General features: G+C 35.7%; 1 gene segment (V, D, J or C); it reads left to right on the plus strand.

The window, feature by feature from the left end:
* The first annotated feature begins 740 nt into the window (after positions 1–740).
* Positions 741–26,718, plus strand: part of LOC116421022 — a 49,731-nt gene continuing 23,753 nt past the window's right edge. The window contains 1 exon segment of the C gene segment in view: positions 741–886. Coding sequence covers positions 741–886 — 146 coding nt within the window.

Raw genomic sequence — 26,718 nt, forward strand, 5'->3', positions numbered from 1 at the left:
CCTTTTGGGGTTTTCTTGGCAAAGAGACTGGAGTGGTTTGCCATTTCCTTCTTTAGTTCATTTTACAAATAAGAAACTGAGGCAAATAGTTAAATGACTTGCCAGGATCACAAAGCTAATATGTTTCTGAGGCCTATTCTGAAAGCAGGAAGATGAGTTTTGCTCACTCTAGACCCAGTACTCTCATCAACTGTGACACTGATTTGCCCTTTTCTCACACTCCCATTCTTTGTATTTTCCCACACTTCAGGGCCCATAGGGACTTCCAGGAGCCAAGATGGCAGAGCAAACAGTGAATCACTGTAACCTTACCACATTCAGCTCTAGGGAAACCATAAAATTTTGCCCAAGACAGGTTCTAGAACAATGGAATCAGCAAGGAGATAGGATGAAACAATCTTTTAGCTCAAGAAACTTGGAAGATAAGAGGGAGAGGTATCCCTCCTCTCTCACTTGAGAAAAGAGGGGAATGCACTCCAAAATAGGAAGCTCCCCAGTGAGTACCATTTCGGCAAATTAGCAGGAGATCTTGTGCTCCAAGGTGGTGGAGCAGGCAAACATCAAAACCAAGACCCCCAAGTGACTTTGCAAAATTAGGGAAGTAGGAGGACTCTAATTCCAATTTTCATCACATGCTCTGGTGTAGCTCTGAACAATGAGGCATTCTCCAGTGGCCATACTACCACCTGCTTCATTGTAACTCTGAGAAAACACAGAAACATCTCACCTGATCTCAGCATATGCTGCCTATCACCACTGAGACCCCAGCTCAGCAGAAGACCCCTACAGCCTACAGCCTCCAACCACACTTCACCCCACCCCTTCAGCCAGCACCAGATTTGTTGGGTCCCCCATGGGCCTCAGAAAAACATCAGTGCAGCACCAGGTAAATACCCAGAGCCTGTAACCACTGGCATAAGAAGTCTGAGACAGTATTCATTTCTTCCAGGGGGGCAGAGCTTCAATTTAAAAGAAAAGAAAAAGACCAAAAGAAGAGAAAGAGAGAGAAAGAAAGAAAGAGATAGAGAGAGACACAGAGACAGACAGAAACAGAAACAGAGACAGAGAGAGAAGTACAACATAAAAGAATCTATCCATAGAAAGTTATTGTAGAGACAGGGAAAACCAAGACACAAACTCAGAAGAAGACAACAATGTCAAAACATCTATGGGTAAAACTTCAACGATAAATAGGAAGTGATTTCAAGCCCAGGAAGAACCCCTGGAAGAGTTCAAAAAGGAGTTTAAAAATCATATAAAGGTGGCAGGTAGGTGGTGCAGTGGATAGAGCACCAGACTTGAAGTCAGGAGGACCAGAGTTCAAATCTGATCACAGACACTTAACACTTCCTAGCTATGTGACCCTTTGTAAGTCACTTAATCCTGATTGCCTCAGCAAAAAAAAAAAAAAAATTACATAAGAGGAGTAAAAAAAAGATTGAGAAAAGAAATGATAGGAACTCAAGAGAATTATAAAAAAAATAGTTCAACAGTTTGAAAAACTGTTTAGAATGGAAAATGAAATACAAAAATCCATTGAAGATAACAATTCCTTAAATAATAGAGTGGAACAAAAAAGAAAATACAAAATCTAATAAAGGAAAACAACACCTTACAAGTTAGAATTGGGCACATTAAGAATCACTCAAGCAAATTCAAAAGAATGAAAAAATGAAATAAAATATAAAATAACCTATGGGAAAAACAACTGCCCTGGAAAATAAATTCAGGAGAGTCGGTGTCAAAATCATTAGACTACCTAGTATAATAGAAGCCATAATCAAAAGAAGGATCTAGAGAGCATCTTCCAAGAAATTATTAAGGAAAACAACCTTGATATCCTGGAACCAGAGGGCAAAACAGGCATTGAAAGAATCCACCAAACACCTCCTAAAATAAAAACTCCAAAGAACATTATAGTCAAATTTCAGATCAGATCAAGAAAAAAATACTACAAGTGGACAGAAGGGACATCGCAATCAGGATGACAGAGGACCTGATTGCTGAAACATTAAAGGACCAAAGGCCATGGAACTTGCTATTCAGAAGGCAAAAAAGTTAAGACTATAATCAAGAACTATAACCTACCCAACAAAATTAAGCTTTTTAAATTGGGTGGGGGGAGGAGGAAATAATCATTCAATAAAATCAGATTTCAAGTTTTATAAGGAGAAGACAAGAACTAACCCAAAAATTTGACTTCCAATATCAAGACCCCAAAAAAGCATATGCAGGTAAAAATGGAAGGGAAAATACAAGGGATTCAATAGAGCTAAACTGTTTATATCCATACACATGAAAATGATACTTGTAATTCTTAATAATTGTATTATTAATAGTATAGCTAGAAGAGATACACATAGCACAGGTGAAAGATGAATTTGAGGGAATGACAAAAAAATAAACAATGAGAAAGAGATGTTACACTGGATGTAGAAGGAAAAGATATAGAATGGCATGACTTATTTTACATAAAGAGGGGTGAAAGACCTATTACAGTGAAGGAAAGATAGAAGGGTAGGAAATAAGCAGCATTTGTACCTTATTCTCATCTATATTGGCTCAAAAACAAAATAATATGCATAGTCAGGTGACTATATAAATCTATCTTATCCACAGGGAAGTAAGAGAGAAGATTAAGTAAAGGGAAGAGGAGGAGAACTATTAGAAAGTAAGGCAGATCAGAGGATATGGGAGACAAAAGCAAAGCACTGATAGGAAAGAAAGCGTGAAAGAAGAAAGAGAATAAAAAAGAGGAAGAATAGAATGGAAAGAAATATACAGGTAGCATTCATAACTGTGAAAGTGATTTGAATGAACTCTTCCATAAAACAGAAATGGATAGCAGAGTAGGTAAAAATACAGAATCCTATAATATGTTCTTTGCAAGAAACACATGTGAAACAGAGAGATACATACAGATTAAGGGGACTGGAGTAGAATCTATTGTGTTTCAACTGAAGTTTAAAAAAAGCAGGGGTAGCAATACTGATTTCATATAAAAGCAAAAGGAAAAAGCAGACCTAATTAAATGAAATGAGAAATGAAACATAATTTTGCAAAAATGTAGCATAGACAATGAAGCAATATCAGTACTAAACACATATGGTGGTATAGCATCCAGATTCTTAAGGAAAAATTTAGTGACTTACAGGAAAAAATAGATAGCAAAACTATACTAGTGGGGGACTTCAACCATTCCCTCTCAGAACTCAATAAATTCAACCAAAATAATAAACAAGAAAGAAATTAAGATGTAAATAAAATATAAGAAATTTGGATGTGACAGAGTTTTAGACAAAACTTAATGGGCACAAAAAAGAATAAACCTTTTCCCCATTAGCAAATGACACCCCCACAAAAAATACACCATGTAATCAGGCATAAAAACCTCAAAATCAAAAGTAAAAAGGCAGAAATATTAAATGTATTTTTTCAGATCATAATGCAAGAATCACATTCAACAAATGGCAATGGAAAGATAGATTAAAAGTTTGTTGGAAACTAAATAATCTAATCCTAAAGAAAAAGTGAATCAAAGAACAGATCATAGTAACAATCAATAATTTCATTAAAGAGAATGACAACAATGAGATGACATAAAATTTATGGGATGCAATACTTAGAGGAAAATTTATTTCTCTAAATTCTTGCGCCATCAAATTGGAAAAAGAATGGATCAATGAATTAGCATGCAACTAAAAAAACTTGAAAGAGAATGAATTTAAAATCCCCAATTCAGCACAAAATTGAAAATCCTGAAAATCAAAAACAAAAATAATAAGACTGAATGTAAAAACAACTATTGAGCTAATAAATAAAACTAGGAATTTGTTTTATGGGGGAAAAACAGTAAAATAGATGAGCAACTGGTTACTTTTTTTAAAAGACAGAAGATAACCAAATAGCCAGTATCAAAATTTAAAAAGGTGAAATCACCACCAAGGAAGAAGAAATTAAAACAAGTATGAGGAAATATTACATCCAATTATATGTAAATAAATCTAATAAGCTGAGTAAAATTGATAAATGTCTATGAAAATAGAAATTACCTAGATTAACATATCAGAAAAAAGGAACTCTAAAAAAGCCCATCTTAGAAAAAGAAATCAAACAAGCCATGAACAAACTCCCTAGGAAAAAATTTCCAGAGTCAGATGGATTTATGAATGAATTCTGCCAAACATTTAAAGTACAATTTATTTCCAATACTATATAAACTGTTTGGGGAAATAGGCAAAAAAAGGAGCCCTACCAAACTCCTTTTTTGACACAAATATAGTACTAATACTTAAATGAGGGAAAGCTAAAATGGAGAAAAAAAAGTATAGACCAATTTCCTTATTTAATATTAATGCAAAAAGTTTGAACAAAACATTAAATAGGTGATTATAGAAATATATCAGAAGGATTATACAGTATGATCATATGGGTTTTATATCATGAATGCAGGGTTGGTCTGATATTAGGAAAATCATTGGCCATTTCAACAAGAAAATAGCAGAAATCATATGATTATCCCAGGAGATGCTAAAAAAGCTTCTGAAAAAATACAGCACCCATTCCTATTAAAAACACCAGAGAGCATAAGAATAAAGAGATCATTCCTTAAAGTGATAAGCGGAATCTATCTAAAACCATCAACAAATACTGTCTCTAATGAATATAAGGTAGAAGCCTTCCCAATAATAATAGGAGTGAATCAGGAATGTACATTATCACCACTATTATTCAATATAGCACTAAAAACATTAGCTATAGCAATAGGAGAAGAAAAAAATGAATCAAAAGAATTAGAATAAACAACAAGGAAACAAAACTATCACACTTTGCAAATGATATGATTTTTTTTTTACTTAGAGAACCCTAGAGAATCAACTAAAAAAATACTTGAAATAATTAGCAGCTTTAGCAAAGTTGCAGAATATAGGATAAACCCACATAAATTATCAACATTTCTTTACATAACTAACAAAGCCTAGAAGTAAGACATAGAAAGAGAAATTCCATTTAAAACAACTGTCAACAATATAAAATACTTAGGAGCCTACTTGCCAAGACAAACCCAGGAACTATATAACACAATTACAAAATACATTTCACATTTCAATATTTCATTTTATTTCAAATAAAGTCAATTATAAGCAATTGGAAAAATATCCATTGCTCATGCATAGACCAAGTCAATACAATAAAAATGACAATTCTGCCTAAAGTATTTCACTTCTTCAGTGACATACCAATCAATTATCAAAAAACCTCTGATGGAAAAGTATAACAACAAAATCCACCTGGAAGAATATCAAGGGAATTAATGAAAAATACAAAGATCTAGCAATACCAGATCTCAAACTACAATAGAGGACTGTAATCATCAAAACTATCTGGTACTGACTATGAAATTGACTGGTGAATCAGTACAATGGACTTGGTACACAAAAAACAGTAGTCAATGACAAATGTAGCCTAGTATTTGATAAACTCAAAGACCCCATTTGGGGGATAAAAACTCACTAGTTGACAAAAACTGCTGGGAAACTGGGAAACAATAGGACACAAACCAAGTATATACCAGCATCTCACACAGTATACCAAGATAAGATCAAAATGGGTATATCATTTACACATAAAGAATGACAACATAAACAAATTACTCAAACTTATGGAAAGGGGAAAAATTCATGATCAAATAAGAAATAGGGAACATTAAAAACGAAAAATAAATGATTTTGATTATATTAAATCAAAAGCTTCTGTACAAACAAACCCAAGCCACCAAGATTAAAAGGAAAGCAAAAAACTAGGAAATATTTACAGCAAGTATCTCTGATTTACAGCAAATCTCAAAAATATAAAGAACTGAGTCAAATTTATAAGAATAAATGTCATTTCCAAATGATATTGATCAATGGTCAAAGGATATGAACAGGCTGTTTTCAGATGAAGAAATCAAAACTATCTATAGGCATATGAAAAGGTTCTCTAAATCACTTTTGATTAGAGAAATGCAAATTAAAACAACTCTGAGGTGCCACCTCATTAACATCAGATTGACTAAAATGATAAAAAAGGAAAATGATAAATGTTGGAGAGGATGTGGGAAAATTGGGACACTAAAGCACTATTGGTGGAGTTGTTAACTGATCCAAGTATTCTGGAACTAAATTATAGGATTATAATTACAAGGATTATAAAATTGTGCCTACTCCTTGACCCAACAATTGGTCTGTATCCCAAAGAGATCATAAAAAAGAGGAGGAAAAACCTACATGTGCAAAAATACTTATAGCAGTTCTTTGTAGGATGACAAAATAATTGGAATTGAGAGAATGTCCATCAATTGGCTAAACAAGCTTTGGTATATGAACACAGTGAAATACTATTGTGTAATAAGAAATGAACAGGCAGATTCCAGAAAAACCTGAAAAACTTGTACAAACTGATGCAAAGTAAAATGAGCAGAAACAGGAAAACACTGTACACAGTATTAACTATATTATGTGATGATTATGACTGACTCAGTTCTTCTCAGCAACACAATGATCCAAGACAAAAACAAAGGACCCATAAAGGAAATGCTATCCATAACCAGATAAAGAACTGGTGGAGTTGGAATGCAGATTGAAGCATCTTTTTTTCACTTTATTCTTTTTCATATTTTTAATCTATTTCTTCTTTCATAACTGTGACTAATATGGAAATAATTTTTACATGATAGCACATGTATAACCTATATCAAAATGTCTACCATCTTTGGAAGAGGGGAGAGGAACAAGGGAAGGAAGGAGGAAAATTTGGAACACAAAATCTTGTAAAAATAAATGCTAAAAATTTTCTTGACATGATTTTTAAAATGCAAAAAAAAGCAAAAAAATTAAAAGTAAGCATAATAATGTCATATTTCAAAAGCAAATTAAGTCTTATAAGGCAACTTTCTCACAAACCTGGGAACTTGACACAATTACAGATGGAAGAAATTGTCATTCAACATAATTCTAGTAAGAGAGAGAACAGGGAATCCAAGCCATCTCTTTTGACTCCTAGTTCATTGCTCATTCCATGATATGATATAGTGACTATAGGCCATACTCTCAAGTTTTTGTTTTTTTTTTAGAATTGGGCAGCCTTTTCCATGGAATCAGAGTTTTTCTACAGTTCTGAGCTGCCCAGCTAAGGAGAGAACTGGAAAACTAAATAGAGAGTTCAAAACATAGTTTAATAATTGTACATATATATATATATGTATATATATGTCATTTTTGTGTGTGTCCTAGGATACATGTATCTGACTGTGATACTGAGTTCAAAATAAATGTTGTCATCTTTAAGATATAAATATAGCTATAATAATTGCATATTTATACTATATATGTATATTGTAAATATGTACAGATATAGACTGTATATGAACATATAATCTATATCTGTACATACCTAGAAAATATATTGTATATACACAAATACACACATATACACACAGAGATATAGCTTTTCTTTAAGAGATGCCATATGGAATTCCCTTTTATACATGGAGCTCTGCATTTGTTAGGGTCTTGAGCCATTACTGAGTGCAAAGGATAATAATCATAATAACTGGCATCTATATAGTGCTTTACATTTAAGCCTCACAACAACTCTGTGAATTTACTACAGATATTATTATCCTCATTTTACAGAAAAGAAAACTGAGATTAGTAGAGGCTAAATAAATTGTCTACGGTTGTGGTGTTAGAAAATGTCAACAGTGGTATTTGGTCCTCTGACATAAGTCTTAACTTCTGTCTCTCTTTCAATTCCACCATATTGTTGTCTGTCATGACATTTCTAAAAACCAAGAGATTTTCTCAGCATCTTTTTACTGGGATATACTTCAAAATATTAAGAATGTTCTTACTGCCCAAATCTTCCACATTTTTTCCTTTTTTCAGAATACAATAAAAAAGTCTGTAAGTACAAGACACTTTCATAATTTTTTTTGTTCCCCAACAATTTATAAAGCATTTTAAGGTTTGGAAAGCACTTTCCTATTACCCAACTTCTTGAACTGTGGGCTGAGACCTCATATGGTGTTTATAACTGAATATGGAGATCATGAAATTGTGATTATTAGTAAATGTTTGATTTATGTACCTGTTATATTTCTTATAGTTCTATATACTGGGGTAACAAAAAATTGGGCAAAAAAGCCCAGTGGACAAAGTTTAAAAACCTCTGTACAGATATGTGAGGCAGGTAGTACAATATTGTCCCCATCTTACAGACAAGAGCATTGAAATTCAGCACGACTGTGCATGGATACATGAGTAGTAAGTATCGAAACTAACAACTAACTTCAATAAAAGGATTGAATTTTAAAGCCTACAGAGGCTTCCTCAATCTTTATGATGCTACCCAAATAATGTCAAGATATAGTAATGCAGGTATTCTCTAGGAATCATCATGATGTACTGATGGCTACCTTATTTAATGGTTGGAGATACGACTTCTTCTTAAATCTTATTCTCATCCTTCTTAATGGCATGGAGGTGATGACAAAGATCCCTTTAGGCTATTCTAAACGAATACAAGCTTTTCCAGGTCCTTCCAAATTAGAAAAGCTTCAGGTATCAACCCAGGAAAGATTTCATGCCTGTAGCTGGAGATCAGCCTAGCTAATTTTTGGAGAAGTTCATCATCAAAGAATGAGCCACTTTATAGTCTTAGTAACCCATGAAGACCATCTATCTACAAAGGTGCCAAAGAAATGCAATCTGCATTGCTGAAGTAAGTTCCCATATGGATAAATAATAATAATAGCTCACAGTTCTACAGAGCCGACACATTCTGGATGAAATCAGTGGTCCTAGAGGAACTGAGGAAGTAGGGCTGCCTTGTGCTCAGAATTCTAAGTGCTCTTTTACTAGAAACAAGGTGTGCTGGATTCAGTCCTGACTACCCCCATGCTCTTGGAAATAAATGAAGCTAATGGACAAAGAAAAGATGGAAGATGTCCCTATAGTCAGAGCATGAGGTCAGGTAGAAAAGTAAGGTAAGGTAAGGTAGAGATAAGGTAGAGAAAAGAGAAAACTTCTGAGTTTGGAGATGAGTTCCTTTCACCCACTGCTAGCAGCAGATCACAGAATGAAACATCCTTTCTACATCAGCGGTTCTTAATCTTTTTAGTATCATGAATCCCTTTAATAGACAGATCAAGCACGTGGAGCCCTTATCACAATAATATTTTAAATATATAAAATAAAATACTTAAGATTACAAAGAAAGACAATTATAATGACATAAAGTTATCAAACTATATACAAAAACAAATTCATGGATCCCACTTCAAGAATCCCTGGATACAGAAAGGAAATTAATATCTAAAGAAGTCAAGCCCTATAAAGGAAGAGACAGAAGCATCTTCTGGATAAAAGAATTCAGCTTAGCAGTTTTTTAAAAAGTTGCTTTTTAAAAAACCTTCCTGACTCTTATCCAGAAATTGCTACATAGAAGAAACCTCTCTTTTCCCAAGGGCATATCCTTTGGATAGAGGATGTGGCAGTCACATAAAAAAGAAACCAAATGAAAAATATTCATGGCCAATCAAGAAGAATCTGGGATTCAACACCTGTCTCAAATCCTAACTTCTCCTTGATTTTCCTCTCCAGGACTCTGCTTCTATATCCCCTCCTTTCCAACTTCATCCTGAAACTCTGAAGCTCAAAGTTGAAGGCTTTTTTTTCCTTTATGTATTAAAAAAAGATATGCAAATAGAGCAATTCTGCTTCCTGTTGAGCCTCTGTCATGGTCTTCGCCTGGCAGTTGTAGGAGGGGAAAAAGAAGCCATAGTTCTCAGCTGTTCATATTCCCAGTCTTAAGCATGACTTTAGCTCATAAATATGCTCTTTGAAGTAGGGCTCATCTTTATTCTGACTCTTTTCTGAGGTAATTATTTTGAACAGATTGACAAAGAAACACTTATTAAGAACCTACTGTGTGAAGATAGAAATGAGACAGCCTCTGTCTTCAAAAAGCTCTTATTATAATTATTGTCATTTTTCAGTTGTGTCCAACTCTTACTGGCCCCATTTGGTATTTTCTTGGTGAAGATACTGGAGCATCTTCTCCAAATCATTTTATAAATAAAGAATTGAGCCAAATAGGATTAAGTGACTTGCCTAGGATCACATAGTTAAGAAGTGTCTAAAGCCAGATTTTAACTCATGAAGAAAAATCCTCCTGACCTGAGGCCTGGAATTCTATTCACTCACCACCTAACTTCATTAGAGTTTTTTAGAGATGTGTCAAACTCACCCCTGGTGGGTCCTACACAGCAGACAAAATTCCCTGAGTGTGGCCTAAACCAGATTAAGGCAGAATAGGGAAATGTTTAACAAAACAAATAAAAATGCAATATAGGTAATAGGTTATATATAATAGGTTAACTAGTGGTTTTCTAAGTCAATATGCAGCTGCAGAGATCTGTTTCTACTTGAGTTTGGTACGACTACTTTAGAACATTGCAGGGAAATGTGGGTTATAGCAGGTTTAAATCATTCTAATTGTTTTTTGTTTTGTTTTTTTTTAACTTTTAGGCATCAAGACAGAAGTGCAGTAGTTGGAATATGGGAACAGGCTAAAAAATGAGGGGTTGTCTCTAAAAGCACTCCTATATAGCTTTGGGGTTCAACATCATAGATTATTGAATGGACTGCTATCAAAGAATCTCCTATGTTATCCCTAATGGGAATACTAAATTACACACCTATTTTGAAGGAAAGATACACTGTCTCTAGAAACAATATAAATACTTTCCTACATTTGCAAATCAGTGACCTGAAAATAAAAGACAACTCAAATTTTACTTGTGTTACTGTTCAGAATCAGAGATTAGACTAAAACTGTTATCTTTTTCAAATTGAAAAAACCTAGTTAGCTCAACCCAGATCCACAATATCTTATAATTAAGTGCCTAATTCTTAGTGCCTAATCTAAACACCAGGATTTGAGTCCTGGTTTCAACATTATCCATACAATCCTGAGCAAATCAGTGAGCCTCAATTTCCTTCTCTGTAAAATAGGGGTAATAATATTTGCATTAGCTGATTCACTGAGTTACTGTGAACATGAAGCATTCATTACCTGTGAGTTATTATTGTTTTTATTAAAATATTGTTATATTTTTTAATTATGTTAACAGCTATTGGATTACTTGCTATCTAGGGGAAGGGTGAGGAGAAGGGGGAGAATTGGAACACAGGATTTTGCAAGGGTTAAGGTTGAAAACTTATCCATGCATATCTTTTGAAAATTAAAAATATTTATTAAAATATTTTTAAAATAAAATATTAATGTTATAAATATAATAAACTATCCCTCAGGCATGGAATTCTCTACTTTACCTCTACCTTGTAGAATTCTTAGCTTTCTCCAATGCTCAATTCAAATACCTCTTCTGATCCTTCATCCACCTAGTTGTCAGTCTTCCTCTCAAAATTACTTTCAATTTATTTTAATTCATGTTATAATTACAAAAACTTCATTAAACAATTTACAAACAAAAATTTATAAATACAATTGTATTTATTAGTTCCCCAGTAGATTGAAAGCTCCTTGAAGGCAAAGATTGTTTAGGTATTTTTAGCTATCCCCAGCACCTAGAACAGTGACTTTTATATAGTAGTCACTTCATAAATGCTTGTTGGATTGAATAGAATTGAACTGAGCTGAATCAAAATGAACTAAAAGTATTAAGTCTAATTCTGTGGCTTGTATGCCAATTTGCTAGGCAATAAATTTCCTTCCCATTCCCTCAGGTTTTCTGGCTTACTTCCATATCCCAAGCTCTAATTCCATGTCCACTCTCCACTGCATGCCCATTCAAAATTGATAACTCTTTCTTTATCCTTGGCAGTGTCCATGTGCCAGTCACTTAGTTGGTTTTCTATTGGTTCTCCAGGGACAATGTTCCTCCGACACTATTCACTGCACTGAACTGCTATAAGGGGCTCATAGATGAAATTTCTTTTCTTTTTTTTCTTTTTCTTGCTGAGGCAATTAGGGTTAAGTGACTTGCCCAGGGTCACACAGCTAGGAAGTGTCAAAGTGTCTGAGACCAGATTTGAACTCAGGTCCTCCTGAATCCAGGTCTGGTGCTTTATCCACTGAGCCATCATAGATGAGATTTCAAAAGAATTGGGAGCTAATAGATTAACTAAACAGAAGATGTTGCCAATGGGACTGATACTTTGCATCCAATCACTCATTTGGTTTCTTGTCAGGTCTCTCTTATTAAAAATCTGACGACTTTTCCCTTGGACCTCTCCTTTTCTATTGACATTATCTCTTTCTCAAAGAAACTTCTGAGGTTTTGTTATGCTCTTTACAAAGAAGACTTTCTAGTCTATCTTTCCACTTTCCATTCGGTTCCATCAGTCTGACTTCCGCCAACTACCAGAATCCTGGACTGTGAACCATTTTCCTCTTAATATTGTGGTGAGGCAAACCAGTCCTTTCCACTTCCTACCACTCCACCTTTCTACTCATATCTCCCTAAATCTGGGACATCACACTACCATGCAGAAGTTTGCAGATGTCCCTGCAATCTGTCCCCAAGGCATTAGTATGGGGTTTCAGCTGGTTTTCATTGTCATCCTGAGTCTTTACAAAGGTAAAGCTGTCTGAAGGACTTGGCTCAGACCTGGGAGATTCCAAAGTGTCCTGCTTCTGGGGTAAATGGGTGAAGAAAAAGGTTACCAGAAAAAGATTTACAGTGACAGCAAAGCTACCAGAACTCCAGAATTCAATACTCTAGAATTACTAGTAAAGAGAAAGTGAATCTCCTTTATGTTTTTATTTATAAAACTTTGCCCTTTGCAACCAATCAAATATTTTATAGGGTCTTAATATGTTCCAGGAACAAGGCAAGGAAGAATGTAACAACCTTACTCACAGAAAGTTTATGCTCTAATGGGAGAAACGAGACATCCATACATAAGTAGCACAAATGAAAATGTCTGCAAAATGGTTAAACACAAAGTAGCTTGGGGAAGAGGACAGTAGCAGCTGGGAATGTCAAGAAAGTTTTCAATTAGAATATGGTATGTGAGCTGCATCTTAAAGAGAGAGACTCTAGGAGGTGGAGAAAAGAAAGGAAAGTATCCCAGGCAAATAAGACAGGTCATGAAAAGGAATGGGGAAAAAGTAATGCTGTGTATGAGAAACAGAAAGGTGGTTGCATCACAAAGTACCATGGAGATAGTATTATCCATTAAAGCTGGAAGGAGTGATAAAGGTCTAGTTGTGTAGGATTTAAAAGTTAAATGAATTTACCATCTATTCTACATGCAAAAGGAAGCCCCTAAATAGATTGAGTGGAAAGTCACATGATTAGATTTGTACTAAGAGAAAATTACTTTGGCTCCTCAACTTGAAATTGAACTCACATGTCCTTGGTGAGAGAAAGAAGTCTGATTCAACATTTATATTTGGGCACAAATTAAGTTGGAGCAAAGTGGAAGTGAGATAAAAAAAAAAAACTGGACAATTTTGTATCAACTGGACAATAATGTATCAAAATTCAGAATTGATATTACCAGGATGTTCTGGTACTGCCAGGCAGAGAGAAAGACAATGGAGTATATAAGCTCTGTGTTAGGTGGTGGAAGAACAGTACATGTCTCAGACATAATGCAAAGGAAGACCTACATTTTTCTGGATATCTCCCGAAAACTATTCTACTTAGAAATAAAAAACCTGAAGCAAGAAGACTCAGCTGTGTACTACTGTGGAGTGCCACAACAAGGGGAAGAAAGCTGATTCCAGGCCCAAAACCCTGCATGGATTTGAGCAAATGACTCAACAACCTACCACTGATCACCAATATCTTAAATGAAGGTTGTCTCTGTCTCCAATAGAAATCATTTTAATAAAATATAAGTTTCTTGAGGGTAGGGATTGCATTCATGACCCCAATGCCTAGCACAGCCCCTGGTATATATTAATTACTTAATAAAAGCTTTGTGTGACTGATTGAAAACCAAGGTAGTTGGTTTCTCTCGTCTCCAGAACAATATATCTAAATATAATAATTCTACCTAAGAATCCTTAGAATCTAATTTCCTTTCTCAATGACTATTTAACTGATTCAAACAGCATAGTGTAGGTGGAAAGAGAAATGGGTATATATAGTCAGGAGACAGCTGGGATCATATCCTGATTCTATTATTTGCTAACAGGGTGATCTTGGACATTTCACTTCATTTCTCACTTTATAAACTTAGTTTCATTGTCTTGTAGAATAATGATAACAATACTTGCCTGAATAACCTCACAAAATTCATGTGACAAAATAAAAGCACTTAGTAAAACTTAAGAATCGGAGAGCTATGTTATATTTCCATGTAATTCAGGGTTTTTTAACTTTTTGTGTTATAGACAGATTTTTTTGTCAGAATGGTATTTTAGATGGCATAATAGCTAGAGCACCAGGCCTGGAGTCAGGAAGACTCAACACTCTAAGTTCAAATCCAGCCTCAAACACTTACTAGCTATGCGACCCTGGGCAAGTGACTTAATTATGTTTGTCTGTTTCCTCATCTATAAAATAGACTGAAGAAGGAAATGGCAAACCATTCAAAATATTTGTCAAGAAAAGCCCACATAGGGTCATGGAGAGTGGGACTTGACTAAAGTGACTAAAAAAATAAAAACAATTACAAAGGAAAATATATCCAATGTATTTATTTTTTTTTAAACCAAGTTAACACAAGTCCAAAAAAATCATAATGAAAATAGCTATCTTCTACCACTACACACCTGTCAAATTGGCTAGAATGACAGGGAAAGATAACGTGGAATGTTGGAGGGGATGTGGGAAAACAGGGACATTGATACATTGTTGGTGGAATTGTGAACACATCCAGCCATTCTGGAGAGCAATTTGGAACTATGTTCAAAAAGTTATCAAACTGTGCATACCCTTTGATCCAGCAGTGTTACTACTGAGCTTATACCCCAAAGAGATACTAAAGAAGGGAAAGGGACCTGTATGTGCCAAAATGTTTGTGGCAGTCCTGTTTGTAGTGGCTAGAAGCTGGAAAATGAATGGATGCCCATCAATTGGAGAATAGTTGAGTAAATTGTGGTATATGAATGTTATGGAATATTATTGTTCGGTAAGAAATGACCAGCAGCATGAATACACAGAGGATTGGCGAGACTTACATGAACTGATGTTGAGTGAAATGAGCAGAACCAGGAGATCATTATATACTTCAACAACAATACTGTATGAGGATGTATTCTGATGGAAGTGGATTCCTTCGACAAAGAGAAGATCTAGCTCAATTTCAATTGATCAAGGATGGACAGAAGCAGCTACACCCAAAGAAAGAACACTAGGAAATGAATGTAAACTGCTTGCATTTTTGTTCTCCTTCCCGGGTTATTTATACCTTCCAAATCCAATTCTCCCTGAGCAACAAGAGAACTGTTCAGTCCTGCACACACATATTGTATCTAAGATCTACTGTAACCTATTTAACATGTATAGGACTGCTTGCCATCTGGGGAAGGGGGTGGAGAGAGGGAGGAGAAAAATTGGAACAGAAGTGAGTGCAAGGGATAATGTTGTAAAAAAAATTACCCTGGCATGGGTTCTGTCAATAAAAAGTTATTAAAAAAAATAGCTATCTTCTTGCCAATAAAGAACTGATGGAGTCTGAATGCAGTTCAAAACATATTGTGCTCATTTTCTTGTATTTTTTAAATATTCCTTTCTTTTTGTTCTGTTTCTTCTTTCTCAACATGACTTAATATGGAGGTGTTTAATGTGATTGCACATATATAACCTATATCAGATTGTTTGCCATCTTGGGGTGAAAGGAATAGAGAGAAAGGAAGGAGAAAAATTTGGAACTAGTTTGTTTTCCTTTCTTCTTTTTATCTAGGTATCTAAATGTTTCTCTTTTTATTAGGTTAATCAACTAAAATCTCTTTTCTCTCATCTTCAACTTATTTTGTTTGTTAATTTCCAAATGTTACAAATTTTACTATTTACCCAATTATACCATCATTATTACTCTTTGCCTTCTTTCATGATCACTTTTTTTCCCATTTTCCAAAAAAACTCCTCTGTGAATCCATTTTCCCCAATTCTTCTGGGTGTCAGATACCTGTAGGAGCTCTGATTCCCCTTTTTCTGAGACAGAATATATGGAATCACTAATCACAGATTATACCCATTATAAGGTACCCAATTTAGTGACTATCTCTCTTCGCCTATAGAACTATTCTTCAGTAGAATCCCTTCCCAAATATTGAAAATATTTTTTCCTTTTTCCCTCTCAATTCCTCCCTTTGCCTCCTTACCTGTTTTCTTGTAGGCCCTCTTCTTTCTGAAAGACTACAGGAGTTATTTTCCCTTTATTGTTAACCTTTGGCTTGATTTGAGTATGTTACATATTCCTCTCTATTTCTTTCTCCTCTCTTCCCTTTTATAAGAGTGTCCTATGACTCTTCAGTTTAGTCCCACAAAAAGCATTGATTCATCTATAAGCAAGCTGTTGTGAGCTTTAGTCCATAATGTTTCAAGCCTGCTTCTCCACCATTACTTTCAAACAGCTCCTTAAATACTTTGAAAGAAATCTATTAATGAACTTTCTTGTTATTTTTGTTCTTGTTGTTGAACCCATACATGTCGTTATCTTTTAGATTTTTTTGTTATTTTTTCTAAGTAACTTATTTTGTCATCTGTCCCTTCATTGGACCCTATGTTTATTGACTTTACTTGTGTTTTTTCATCTGATGTATTTGCAAGCAATTTGTTCAACTCTGGTTTTCCTTTTAGGAATGATTTGAACATCACTGTTTTATTGGATGTCCATATTTTCTCACTAATGAGTTTTTGAGTTTTCTCCTGCCCATACCTTAGTTAATTTTGATGTTTTCATTATATGTTTCTATCTCTCACTTTCTGACTCTTTCTCCTATAAGGGTAGTTACTTTAGAGGCTAGACTTCAAAACTGTCTCAATTTCTTTCCTCACTGGGGAATTAACATTTCATTGACCAACTTCTCTAACCCAAGTGACTTGCAGGAGAATAAAAGTGACTCCAGCTTGATGTTGGAGCCTTTCCTTCTAGCTTTCTAAAGCTCTGTTCTCAGTTCTATATCTAAGCACTATTGTAGCACAAGGTTCAACCACATTGCTATTCTAGCCAGAGCAAGCTTCTGCCTTTTGGTTTTCTTTGGTTTGGGAGTAGAAAGAATGTTGATTTCTGTTGCAAACCTGTAGAGCAGTTTGTACAGCCCTGACAGAGCATGGTGGCTGCTAGGCAAGGGAGAACTGAGCAAAAATGTTAGGGGTTAGGGATGAGCCCTTCTGCTCTGCTGGAGATTCACTGGGGTTTTACCTCATTAGAGTTCTTGGTGCCTTAGATGGGGGAGACCACTGAGATTGCTTTATCTTATTCATAATTGCTATTCTTGAAAGGTTGTATTCTGAGAAGTTGTAAGAATCAGATAAAGTATCTTGTCCTCCACTTTATTAGTCACATGACCCAATTTTCCCTTTTCCTTTTAAAAGAATTATTTAAGGTGATTTAATGTGGCTTTCTAGGATGCTAGAGAGGAGTAATGCCTGGCATATGATAAGCATTTAATAAATAAATGTTTCTTGATTAGTTGTCAAGGAGGAAAGTGTTATTTGTAAAACACAAAACATACCAACAAAAATGTATTTTGAAAAAATAAGTTCTGTAGCCTGGGTGATAGAAGTTGCTGTTGCCTCTCCAGATTTAATAGCCTTAACATTCATTGTAGAAGTTTAGTAGATTCTTAAGAAATGTCTGTTAACTTGATGAATTAGAAAAGCAAAAAGGAAATCTTCTTTTTCCCCCAGGCTTTGTCCTCTATGTGAAGATTTTGGCTGTCAATTGTCTAGGTATAATTTTATTTAGGTAAATATGTGGCTTCTTTGATTTCAAAGTCCCATTTCTACAGTCTCCAATGGGAGAGGAAGGAATTCTTTGACTTACAGTATATAGTCCTTTTTGCTTTCCCTTAATCCACCTCTCTGCCTTCCTCCCCCAGAGAATCAGTACCTTTCTACTGATCCCTATCACTCAAAAATTAAAAAAGACTCTGCTCAATTCTGAATCCACTTGGCAAGATCAGAACTACAGTCATAGACTTAGAGCCAAAACTTAGAGACCATCAAGTCCAAACTCTTCATTTCACAGATAAAGAAAATGAACCAAAGAAAGTTTTCCTTGAATGGTCTCAGAGCTAATAAATATTGCTTTAAAGGAGGATTTGGGTTCCTCACTCCAAGGACACCACTCTATCTGCCATACCAGGTCATGTTCTAAAGAAAGCTATAGAAAGCAGAAAGTCATTGATGGGAAACTTGTCTGTATTTGTTGGTGACTCATTGTTTTCATCCGCTTCCTGACTTCACACACACATCCACACATACATACATCCTGATGGGCCATCAGAGTATACAGAACATTAAAATCCTGTGGTTCCCAGGTTCCTTAAAGCATCTCACATTTAATTTCCTTTCTAACTCAAAGAACAAAAGCTGCTGACTTAAGAGCCAACTCACTAACAGATGTGAATTTTGATTGCCACCTATCTACCCAGAAAGCAGCCAGCAGAGAAAAGCATGAGAATCAGCTTCAGAGTCATTCCCAGCCTTCTGATTCAATCAGCAGTCTAAAAACCTTAATGTGATGGAAAAGAGTTGGTGAATTTCACCCCAGAATGTTCAGCAACTTTCCCTTTTCTATTAGGAATTAAAGACCTTATTATCACTCTCCCTCTATAGAGTTAAAGGAATTGTCACGAACTGAGTATTATGCTTTTTAATGTAGCTAGGTAAAACGTACAAATTTCCCTTACACCTGGAAGACTAGTGCCTTAATTAAGAAGTCTGACCAAGTGCTCTATCATGACAAGGAAACAACTTTAAATTCTTAAAATCTGTGTCACCAGAATATAATCTATGACATATTCTGTCACGTTAGAAAAACTCCTCATCTCTGCCTTCTGCCTTTTCCAACTTCCTTCAAAATTCAGCTCAAATCCAACCTTCTGCCGAAAGCCTTTTCTAGTCTCTACTCTCCATTCCCATCTCACTGGTAGTGATCTCTCTCAGATTGCTTCTTTTTTACAGTGTATATGAAGACAAAGGAGGAGGAGTGGAAGAGAAAAGAGAATGAGGGAGGGAGAGAGGGAGGGAAGGAGAAGGGAAAAAGGAAAGAGAGAGAAAGAAAAAGAGAGAGAAAAACTAATATTGAAAAGAATATTTTTGCAAATTTCACTGGATATGACATTAGGAATGTCTTTGGGTTAATGTCAAGGAACAGTTAATCTTATACCCATGACTGCATTTCCAAATGCAGAAGGGATAAGAATGTCCTTCTTCATTCCCTGGAGCTGCCTAAAATGAAAGTAGGAGTGAGAAGTCTACTGTGGAAGAATCAATGAAAAGGGTCCCTCTTTTCACTCACTTTTTAATCTCTTATAATCTAATTCCCAATCAAATTACTCAATTGAAACTACCATCATCATTTATTTTTGATCTCTTCCTTCTGAAATGATATTCTCTTCTCAGTCTTCATCTTTCTTGACCTCCCTGAAGCTTTTGATATTAACAACCATCCCATCCACTTGGATAATTTTTCCACTCAGCTTTCAAGACACTATTCTCTCCTATCTTTAGTTCTATCTGGATAATCAATCACTCCTTCTAAGTGTCTTTTGCTGGATTAACATTTATATTCCAACACCTAATCACAGTTGTACTCCAGAACTCTATCCAGAGCCTTCTTGTTTTTTCACTTCAATATCTTCTCTCTTGGTGATGTCTCCTAGAATTATATCCAATCCTAATCATCCTCCTGAGATCTGGTCCAATATCACCAACTATTAACAACTGCCCTTTGGACATATCCCCCATCAGCATCTCAAACTCAGCATGTCCGGAATTAAACTCAATGTCTTCTCCTCTGAATCTACCTTTCATCCAAATGCCGCTGTTTCTGGTTAGTGCATCACCCTCTTATAAGTCACCCAGGATCATGATCATGGAATCATGTTTGGTTCTTCCCACTCTCTCATCCGCCTCCATATATAATCAGTTGTCCACTCTTGTGAATTCTATCTCTTGTGAATTCTACCTCCACATCAAGCTTCTCATCTATTCTCTTCTTTCCATTCATACATCAACTACAGACCTTCATCACTTCGTCTGAACTGCCATCACAAGCTCTCATTTTACTCATAGTTCCCAGTCTCTTGCCTCTCTGACACATTCTTCAAACAAATGACAAAAGAAAACTCCTAAGCCACAGCATAACCAAGAGATACTCAAGAGACTTCAGTAACTCCTTATTGCCTCTAAGAAAAAAGGCAGACTCCACAGATTACCATCTAAAGTCTTTCACAGTCTAGTTCCATAATAAAATACTCATTTCACAATAGCCTCCTTCCAGCCAAATTGCTCTACTTGCTGATATCTGAACTTGTTATTCCATTTCCCCTTCTCATGCTTTTGCACAGATCATGCTCTATGTCTAGAGCACATTCCCTCTAACCTCTATCTACTGGACTCTAGCTTCTTTCAAAGATCATCCCATGTGCCATCTCTCACAGAAAGCCTTTCCTGTTGCTCTTACAGATTAGTGCTCTCATTTGCCTCAAAGCATCATGTAAATATTTATCTATTTATATGCTATATCCCCCTCTCTAAGACTATAAGTTGCAGAGAACATGCTACTTCAGAATTAGTGGAAGAAATTTCTCATCAGGAACTCCCAACATCAATGAAGTTGTAGCCAAAGCTAAATATGCATACATATGTGTATGTTTATGTGTACACTTTTGTATATTTTCATGTATGAGAACATGCATGGGTGTATTGTGTACATGTGTATATAAATTAATATTATTACATACACACAAACACATATACATACACACACATACTCCTATATATACACTAAGCTATATACTATGAACTAGAAGCACCAAAACATCTATATTCTTTTCTTTTTTTTTTTTTTTTGCTGAGGCAATTGGGGTTAAGTGACTTGCCCAGGATCACACAGCCAAGAAGTGTTAAGTGTCTGAAATCAGATTTGAACTCAGGTCCTCCTGACTTCAGGGTTTATGAACATGTATCATCTAAGAGAAATTTATCATCAAAGAAAGCTGTCCTAAAATGGAATAGGGACACTTTGTGAGTTTCCCATAATACTACTGCAAAATGGAAGTCTTTATATTGAGTTCTTGACTGAACTAGTTAATATCTAGAATCCATCCAAGGTTAAGTCTACTATTCAATAAAGCCCGCTTTTTGTGCTTTGATATTTTTTATTATTTAGCCACAAGAATATGCTCTGGGTAAGGAACAGTCTGAGCTGATCTAGTCAGTGGAGGGTGGTGAGTGGCAGTATGCCAAGGAATGGCAGATGGAAGAATGGTTTTTGTATTATGGTATATCAGTGTGGATATATTTACAGATACCACAATGAGTGAGATAGGAAAAATTCTCATTCAAAATTCCCCACCTTTGTTCTAACATTCAATGAGAAATTTTATGATGATCTTTCTGTAATACTGTAGAGGGAATTTCTCCATTGATTAGACTAAAGAATATCCTTCCAAGTTTAAGATTCTTTCATTCTATAAAGCTCATTTCTATGACTACTTCTTTTTTGTTATAGCTTTTTATTTACGTTATATATATGGGTAATTTTACAGCATTGACAATTGCCAAACCTTTTGTTCCAATTTTTCCCCTCCTTCCCCCCACTCCTTCCCCTAGATGGCAGGATAACCAGTAGATGTTAAATATATTAAAGTATAAATTAGATACACAATAAGTATACATGACCAAACCATTATTTTGTTGTGCAAAAAGAATCAGACTCTGAAATATTGTACAATTAGCCAGTGAAGGAAATCCAAAATACAGGCAGGCAAAAATATAAGGATTGGGAATTCAATGTGATGGTTCTTAGTCATCTCCCAGAGTTCTTTCTCTGGGCATAGCTGGTTTAGTTCATTACTGTTCCATTGGAACTGATTTAGTTCATCTCATTGCTGAGGATGGCCAAGTCCATCAGAATTGATAATCATATAGTATATAATGATCTCCTAGTCCTGCTTGTTTCACTCTGCCTCAGTTCATGTAAATCTATGACTACTTCTTATAGGATTTAGTCACAAGGATATGTTCTAGGTTGTTATTTCTCCTTCATTTTTGAAAAGGACCAATGGCATCACAGGGTGATATCTTGACTCATAGAAGAATTGGATTTACATGAAACAGAGTTGCACAAAGTCTTCAATCTCACTCTTTCTTCTGGTTAGTGAATTCCAGTAGCAAGACAAAAGTCAGGATGACTGGTAATGACTTGGGATGCAATGGATGGTTTTGTTTAACTAAGCTCCACAATTTCTCAGCTGCCTCTATGATCATTGGATTGCTTTCATCTGCCTGTTCTACCATGTTAAGTCCAACATGTTAAATCTTCACATGCTTGGGATAAACACCCCCATAACTCTCTGGTTGGTTTGAAACCCATCGGTTGCCTTCAACCTGGTTAACTTTTCTGCCCAGATGGTTTGCCAGGGGTTGGATGCTGTGCCTTTTCCAGCTTCTTAGAGCCATAGGTGAGAGTTAAGAAACCAGTGCTCACTAAAAGTGGATGAGCCTCTCTGAAAAGAGCTTAGCAAGCCCCACAACAAAGGTGCTAGTCCTATCTGAATATAAGAATATGCTCTGTAATCACCTAGTTCATCGTTTTTTTATAGAACAATAATATCCCATTACCTTCATGTACCACAACTTAATTCAGAGATTCCCCCACAGATGGGCATCTACTCATTTTCCAATCTTCTTCCTGAGGTGTTCTGGAGAGCAGAATCAAATGGTCAATTAAAAAGCATTTATTAAGTAATTACTATGAGCCAAGCACTCTTCTAAGCATTGTAGAGACAAAGAAAGGCAAAACTAGTTCCCACTTTCAAGGATCTCACATTCTAACAGGGGAGATAATGTGGCAATAATTATGTACATCCAATGCAAAGGGAAGATAACTTCAGAGAAAGGGGACTAGCAGTGGGTAAAATGAGGTAAAACCTCCTGTAGAAGGTAGAATTTGAGCTGAAGGAGACCAGAGAAGCTAGAAGGTAGTAGGAAAGAAAGAGGGCATTCCACACAAGAGGGAGAACCAGTACAGAGGCATTGTCAGGGAAGATGGAGCTTCATATGTAAGGAAAGACAAGAACACTGGATCATAGACTATATTGAAATGAGCATGAAGGGTAAGGAAAGTGGAAAAGGAGGAAGGAGCCCATGTTGTTGCAAATGGCTTTAACACCAAACAGGATAATTAGGAGTAAAATGTCAAAAGAGGTGCAAAAATTTTTTGTATTACTCTATATCATACCCCAGTAATCAGGATCTAATAAGATCTTGTTGAAAAACTACCAGCCTTTCCTACCTTTTCAGTTTCTTATCAATAGCAATGGTCTAATTCTATGGCAGAGAAAACCTGATTTTCCCCAAACATAACTATTCCTTCCTTCTTAAAGCACTTCTTCTAATCTAAGGCATATAGCAAAACCCAATATATTGCTACTATTAGGTTCAAAGTCAAATCTTCTACCAGGGACAGATATTTTCCAAGCTACAGGAGATATTTCAAGGAAAACTTCTCTGAAAACTAATGTTCAATTCTCCTCTGAATAATGACGGGCTAGTGTTAAATAAGATCTCTATGGGCACAAATCAGTACTGGCATACAATGCCAGAATACATTTTATTGTTCCATGTCACACAGATTGCAAAAGGAGAAGAGTAGAACATAATCTAGTGGAACCAAAAAAGTGCCCCAACAGAAACTCTTCTTTTCACAAGAATTTGTGACAATTTTCACAAGAATTTTCACAAGAATTGGTCTCCCATGTTCCTCTAATGGCTATATCTAGGTCCTTCTTTCATAGTCATCTGGTTTGCTAGAATAATTTGCAGGCATATCTAAGAAAGGGAACAAAAGAAATATCTTCTCTCCTCCCCAGAATCCCTTTGGGGAAAGGATCCAACTGATTTTTTTTTATTACAACCTCATCTAAATTTAGGTGATGAATAAGTTAATTATCTCAGTCAGATTTTTTTTTGAGCTATGTTCTTCCTACAAAATTAAACAAAGGCAAGATTTGAACTCAGATCTATCCCCAAAACCTGCATTCTTTCCACTATACTATGATGTCTCCCAGCCTCATTCTTATAAGCCTCCACAACGGAGTGTCTGTGTGGCAATAGAAAGACATAGTCTCAAGTGCTGTTGTTAACCTAAACAATTATAATAACTCATATTGAAATACCGCTTTATGTTTTATAAAGTATTTGCCTCACAAGAACCCTGTAACAGAAAGTAGTACAAAAATTATTAAGCCCATTATATACGTGAGGAAATTGAGGTTCAGAGAAATTAAATGGTTTTCCCAAGTCACAGGACTTGGACAAAGCCAGGACTCAAATCTAAATCTTCTGGCTCCATATCCATTAACATGTATTTCCTATATATGTTCAACTAATTAATCAACTAATAAGTCAATTAACAAATATTTAGTATTGCTGACCATGAACCAGCCATTGTTCTTAGTGCTAAGGATATAAATATAAAGGCAGGCGAGTTCCTGACCTCAAGAAGTTTACTTTCCATCGAGAGAGAAAATATGCACACATAAAAATATGTAAAATATATATACAAAATCAAAGCAAATGATTGGAGAAAGGGACAAAGCACTAGATTCTAAAATAAGGTAGAAAACCTTTTGTTCTGCCAAGGCCCATTTGGATATTTATAACATCTTTTGCAGGCCATACAATTTATTAACTTACAGAGCTAAAGCAGTGGGTGGTAGCTGTACCTAGCTCTCAGCTCATCAACCCCTGTGGTTGCCTTAGCAAATGATTTTGCAGGCCTAATATGGCCTGCAGGCCAGATGTTTCCTATTCTTGTTTTGAACAAAACTCATTTAAGAGGTGAGATCTGAGGTAAATGCTGAAGGAAACTAGAAATTCTAAAAGGTAGACTTGAGGAAGCATTCAAACTCTACTGCAAAGAATACCATTCTGATGATGGCCATGTAGCCCAAATTCCAAATATAAGCTTACAGAAACTATTTTGTGGCGAACTCACACAAGTCATCTGGTTTTGGTTTTGGAATATATTCCATGAGAGGAAACTTTTCGCAACCAATTTTGCTCCCAATTTTTGCTTTGTGCGGTCCCTGGTACATAGTAAGCTTTATCTCACTATGCAATGTTAATACCACTTTTGCATTCATTTGAACACATCTCTCAAGAGAAAGACAGTTTTTGGTGACAGGTTTGGGGACAGAAAGAAATTATACTGACAAACATTTTCTTCCCAAAAGTCCTAATATGTCTAATTCATACATGGGAAATAAAGAATTGACAGTACTAGAAAGTCATCAATACAGATGACTATCTGGAAGCATTTAATGATAGACCTTTCAAAAAGTGAGATACTTGATGATCTCTACAGTCATTTCCAACCTTAAACTTCCATGACTCGGCTAGCCAGGCAGGCAGAGGAGTTAGCTGCTTCAAGTCTACGTGACCATATCAAGTTTATCTTTTACAGTTACACCTGGAGAAATCTGCCTTTAATTCAACTGCCATTGAAAACCCTTTGATCTCACCAGAGATTGCTTTGAGAAACCACTGTATAGGGGCATGTCAGAGACCCTGGGAAGGTTTTTGTAAAGCTCTGTAGCACTGTGATTGGTGGGATACCCACAGTGTTACATCCTTCATAGGGACCTGTACAAAAAATCAACTTGAGGAAAATGCATTTTCATGGAAAATATTTGACCTAATCACAATGTCCCAGGAAGCAGCCATACCATTGGAACTGCTCCCAGCTCCATATGCCAAGAATGCAACTTCAGGAGAAACTGGACAGAGAAGGATCCCTATTGCCCTTCTTATCTGCCTATCAGACTCCACTCTGTTCCAATGGAGTTATATTGAATGTTTTCTCCCAGACAGAGAACTATTTCCTGAACTCGGAGATTCTTTGTCATGTTTGTTGGTTGATGGATCCATGAAAATATCCGTGTCTTTTCTTGTGTCTGCACCTGAAAGAATTCAAAGAAATATGTTTTTGGAAATAATAGCTACAGCTCTTATGGAAGTAGAGAAAACTGTTGAATATATTCATTCCATCTCAGGATAGAACCTTATGGACAGATACCTGCTTCTGGAAAATCCCAATGACATCATCTCAACTTTTACTCTGGAAAGGAGAGCTTGGAAAGAATTGCTTGTTCTAAAATTGGACTTATCAGAAAAGTATATGCCCGTCATTTTCTGACCTGATTATTCATAATGTACAATTATCTGATATTCCTAATCCTTTAGAATCTCAATACTGGATAAAAGCAAGTCCCTCATTCTAATGTTCTTCCTGACTCTTCAAGTTTCCTTGGACAAGAGTGACTAATCATGACAGGCTAGAGAAGCCAAAGAAAGGGGAGATTGCAGAATGGAACATTAACATTTTAGAAAAGTTAAAGGGATGTTAACCTCTCCTGAGCTAATTCTTATGCCAGTGCAATTATTGGAACACAAGTGAAGCAATTAGGACACAGTAAGTAACAAGTACTAACTTCTACTAAGCATGGAAGTGAAAC

This window comes from Sarcophilus harrisii, chromosome 2 (genome assembly GCF_902635505.1).
Source record: "Sarcophilus harrisii chromosome 2, mSarHar1.11, whole genome shotgun sequence".
Taxonomy (NCBI): domain Eukaryota; kingdom Metazoa; phylum Chordata; class Mammalia; order Dasyuromorphia; family Dasyuridae; genus Sarcophilus; species Sarcophilus harrisii.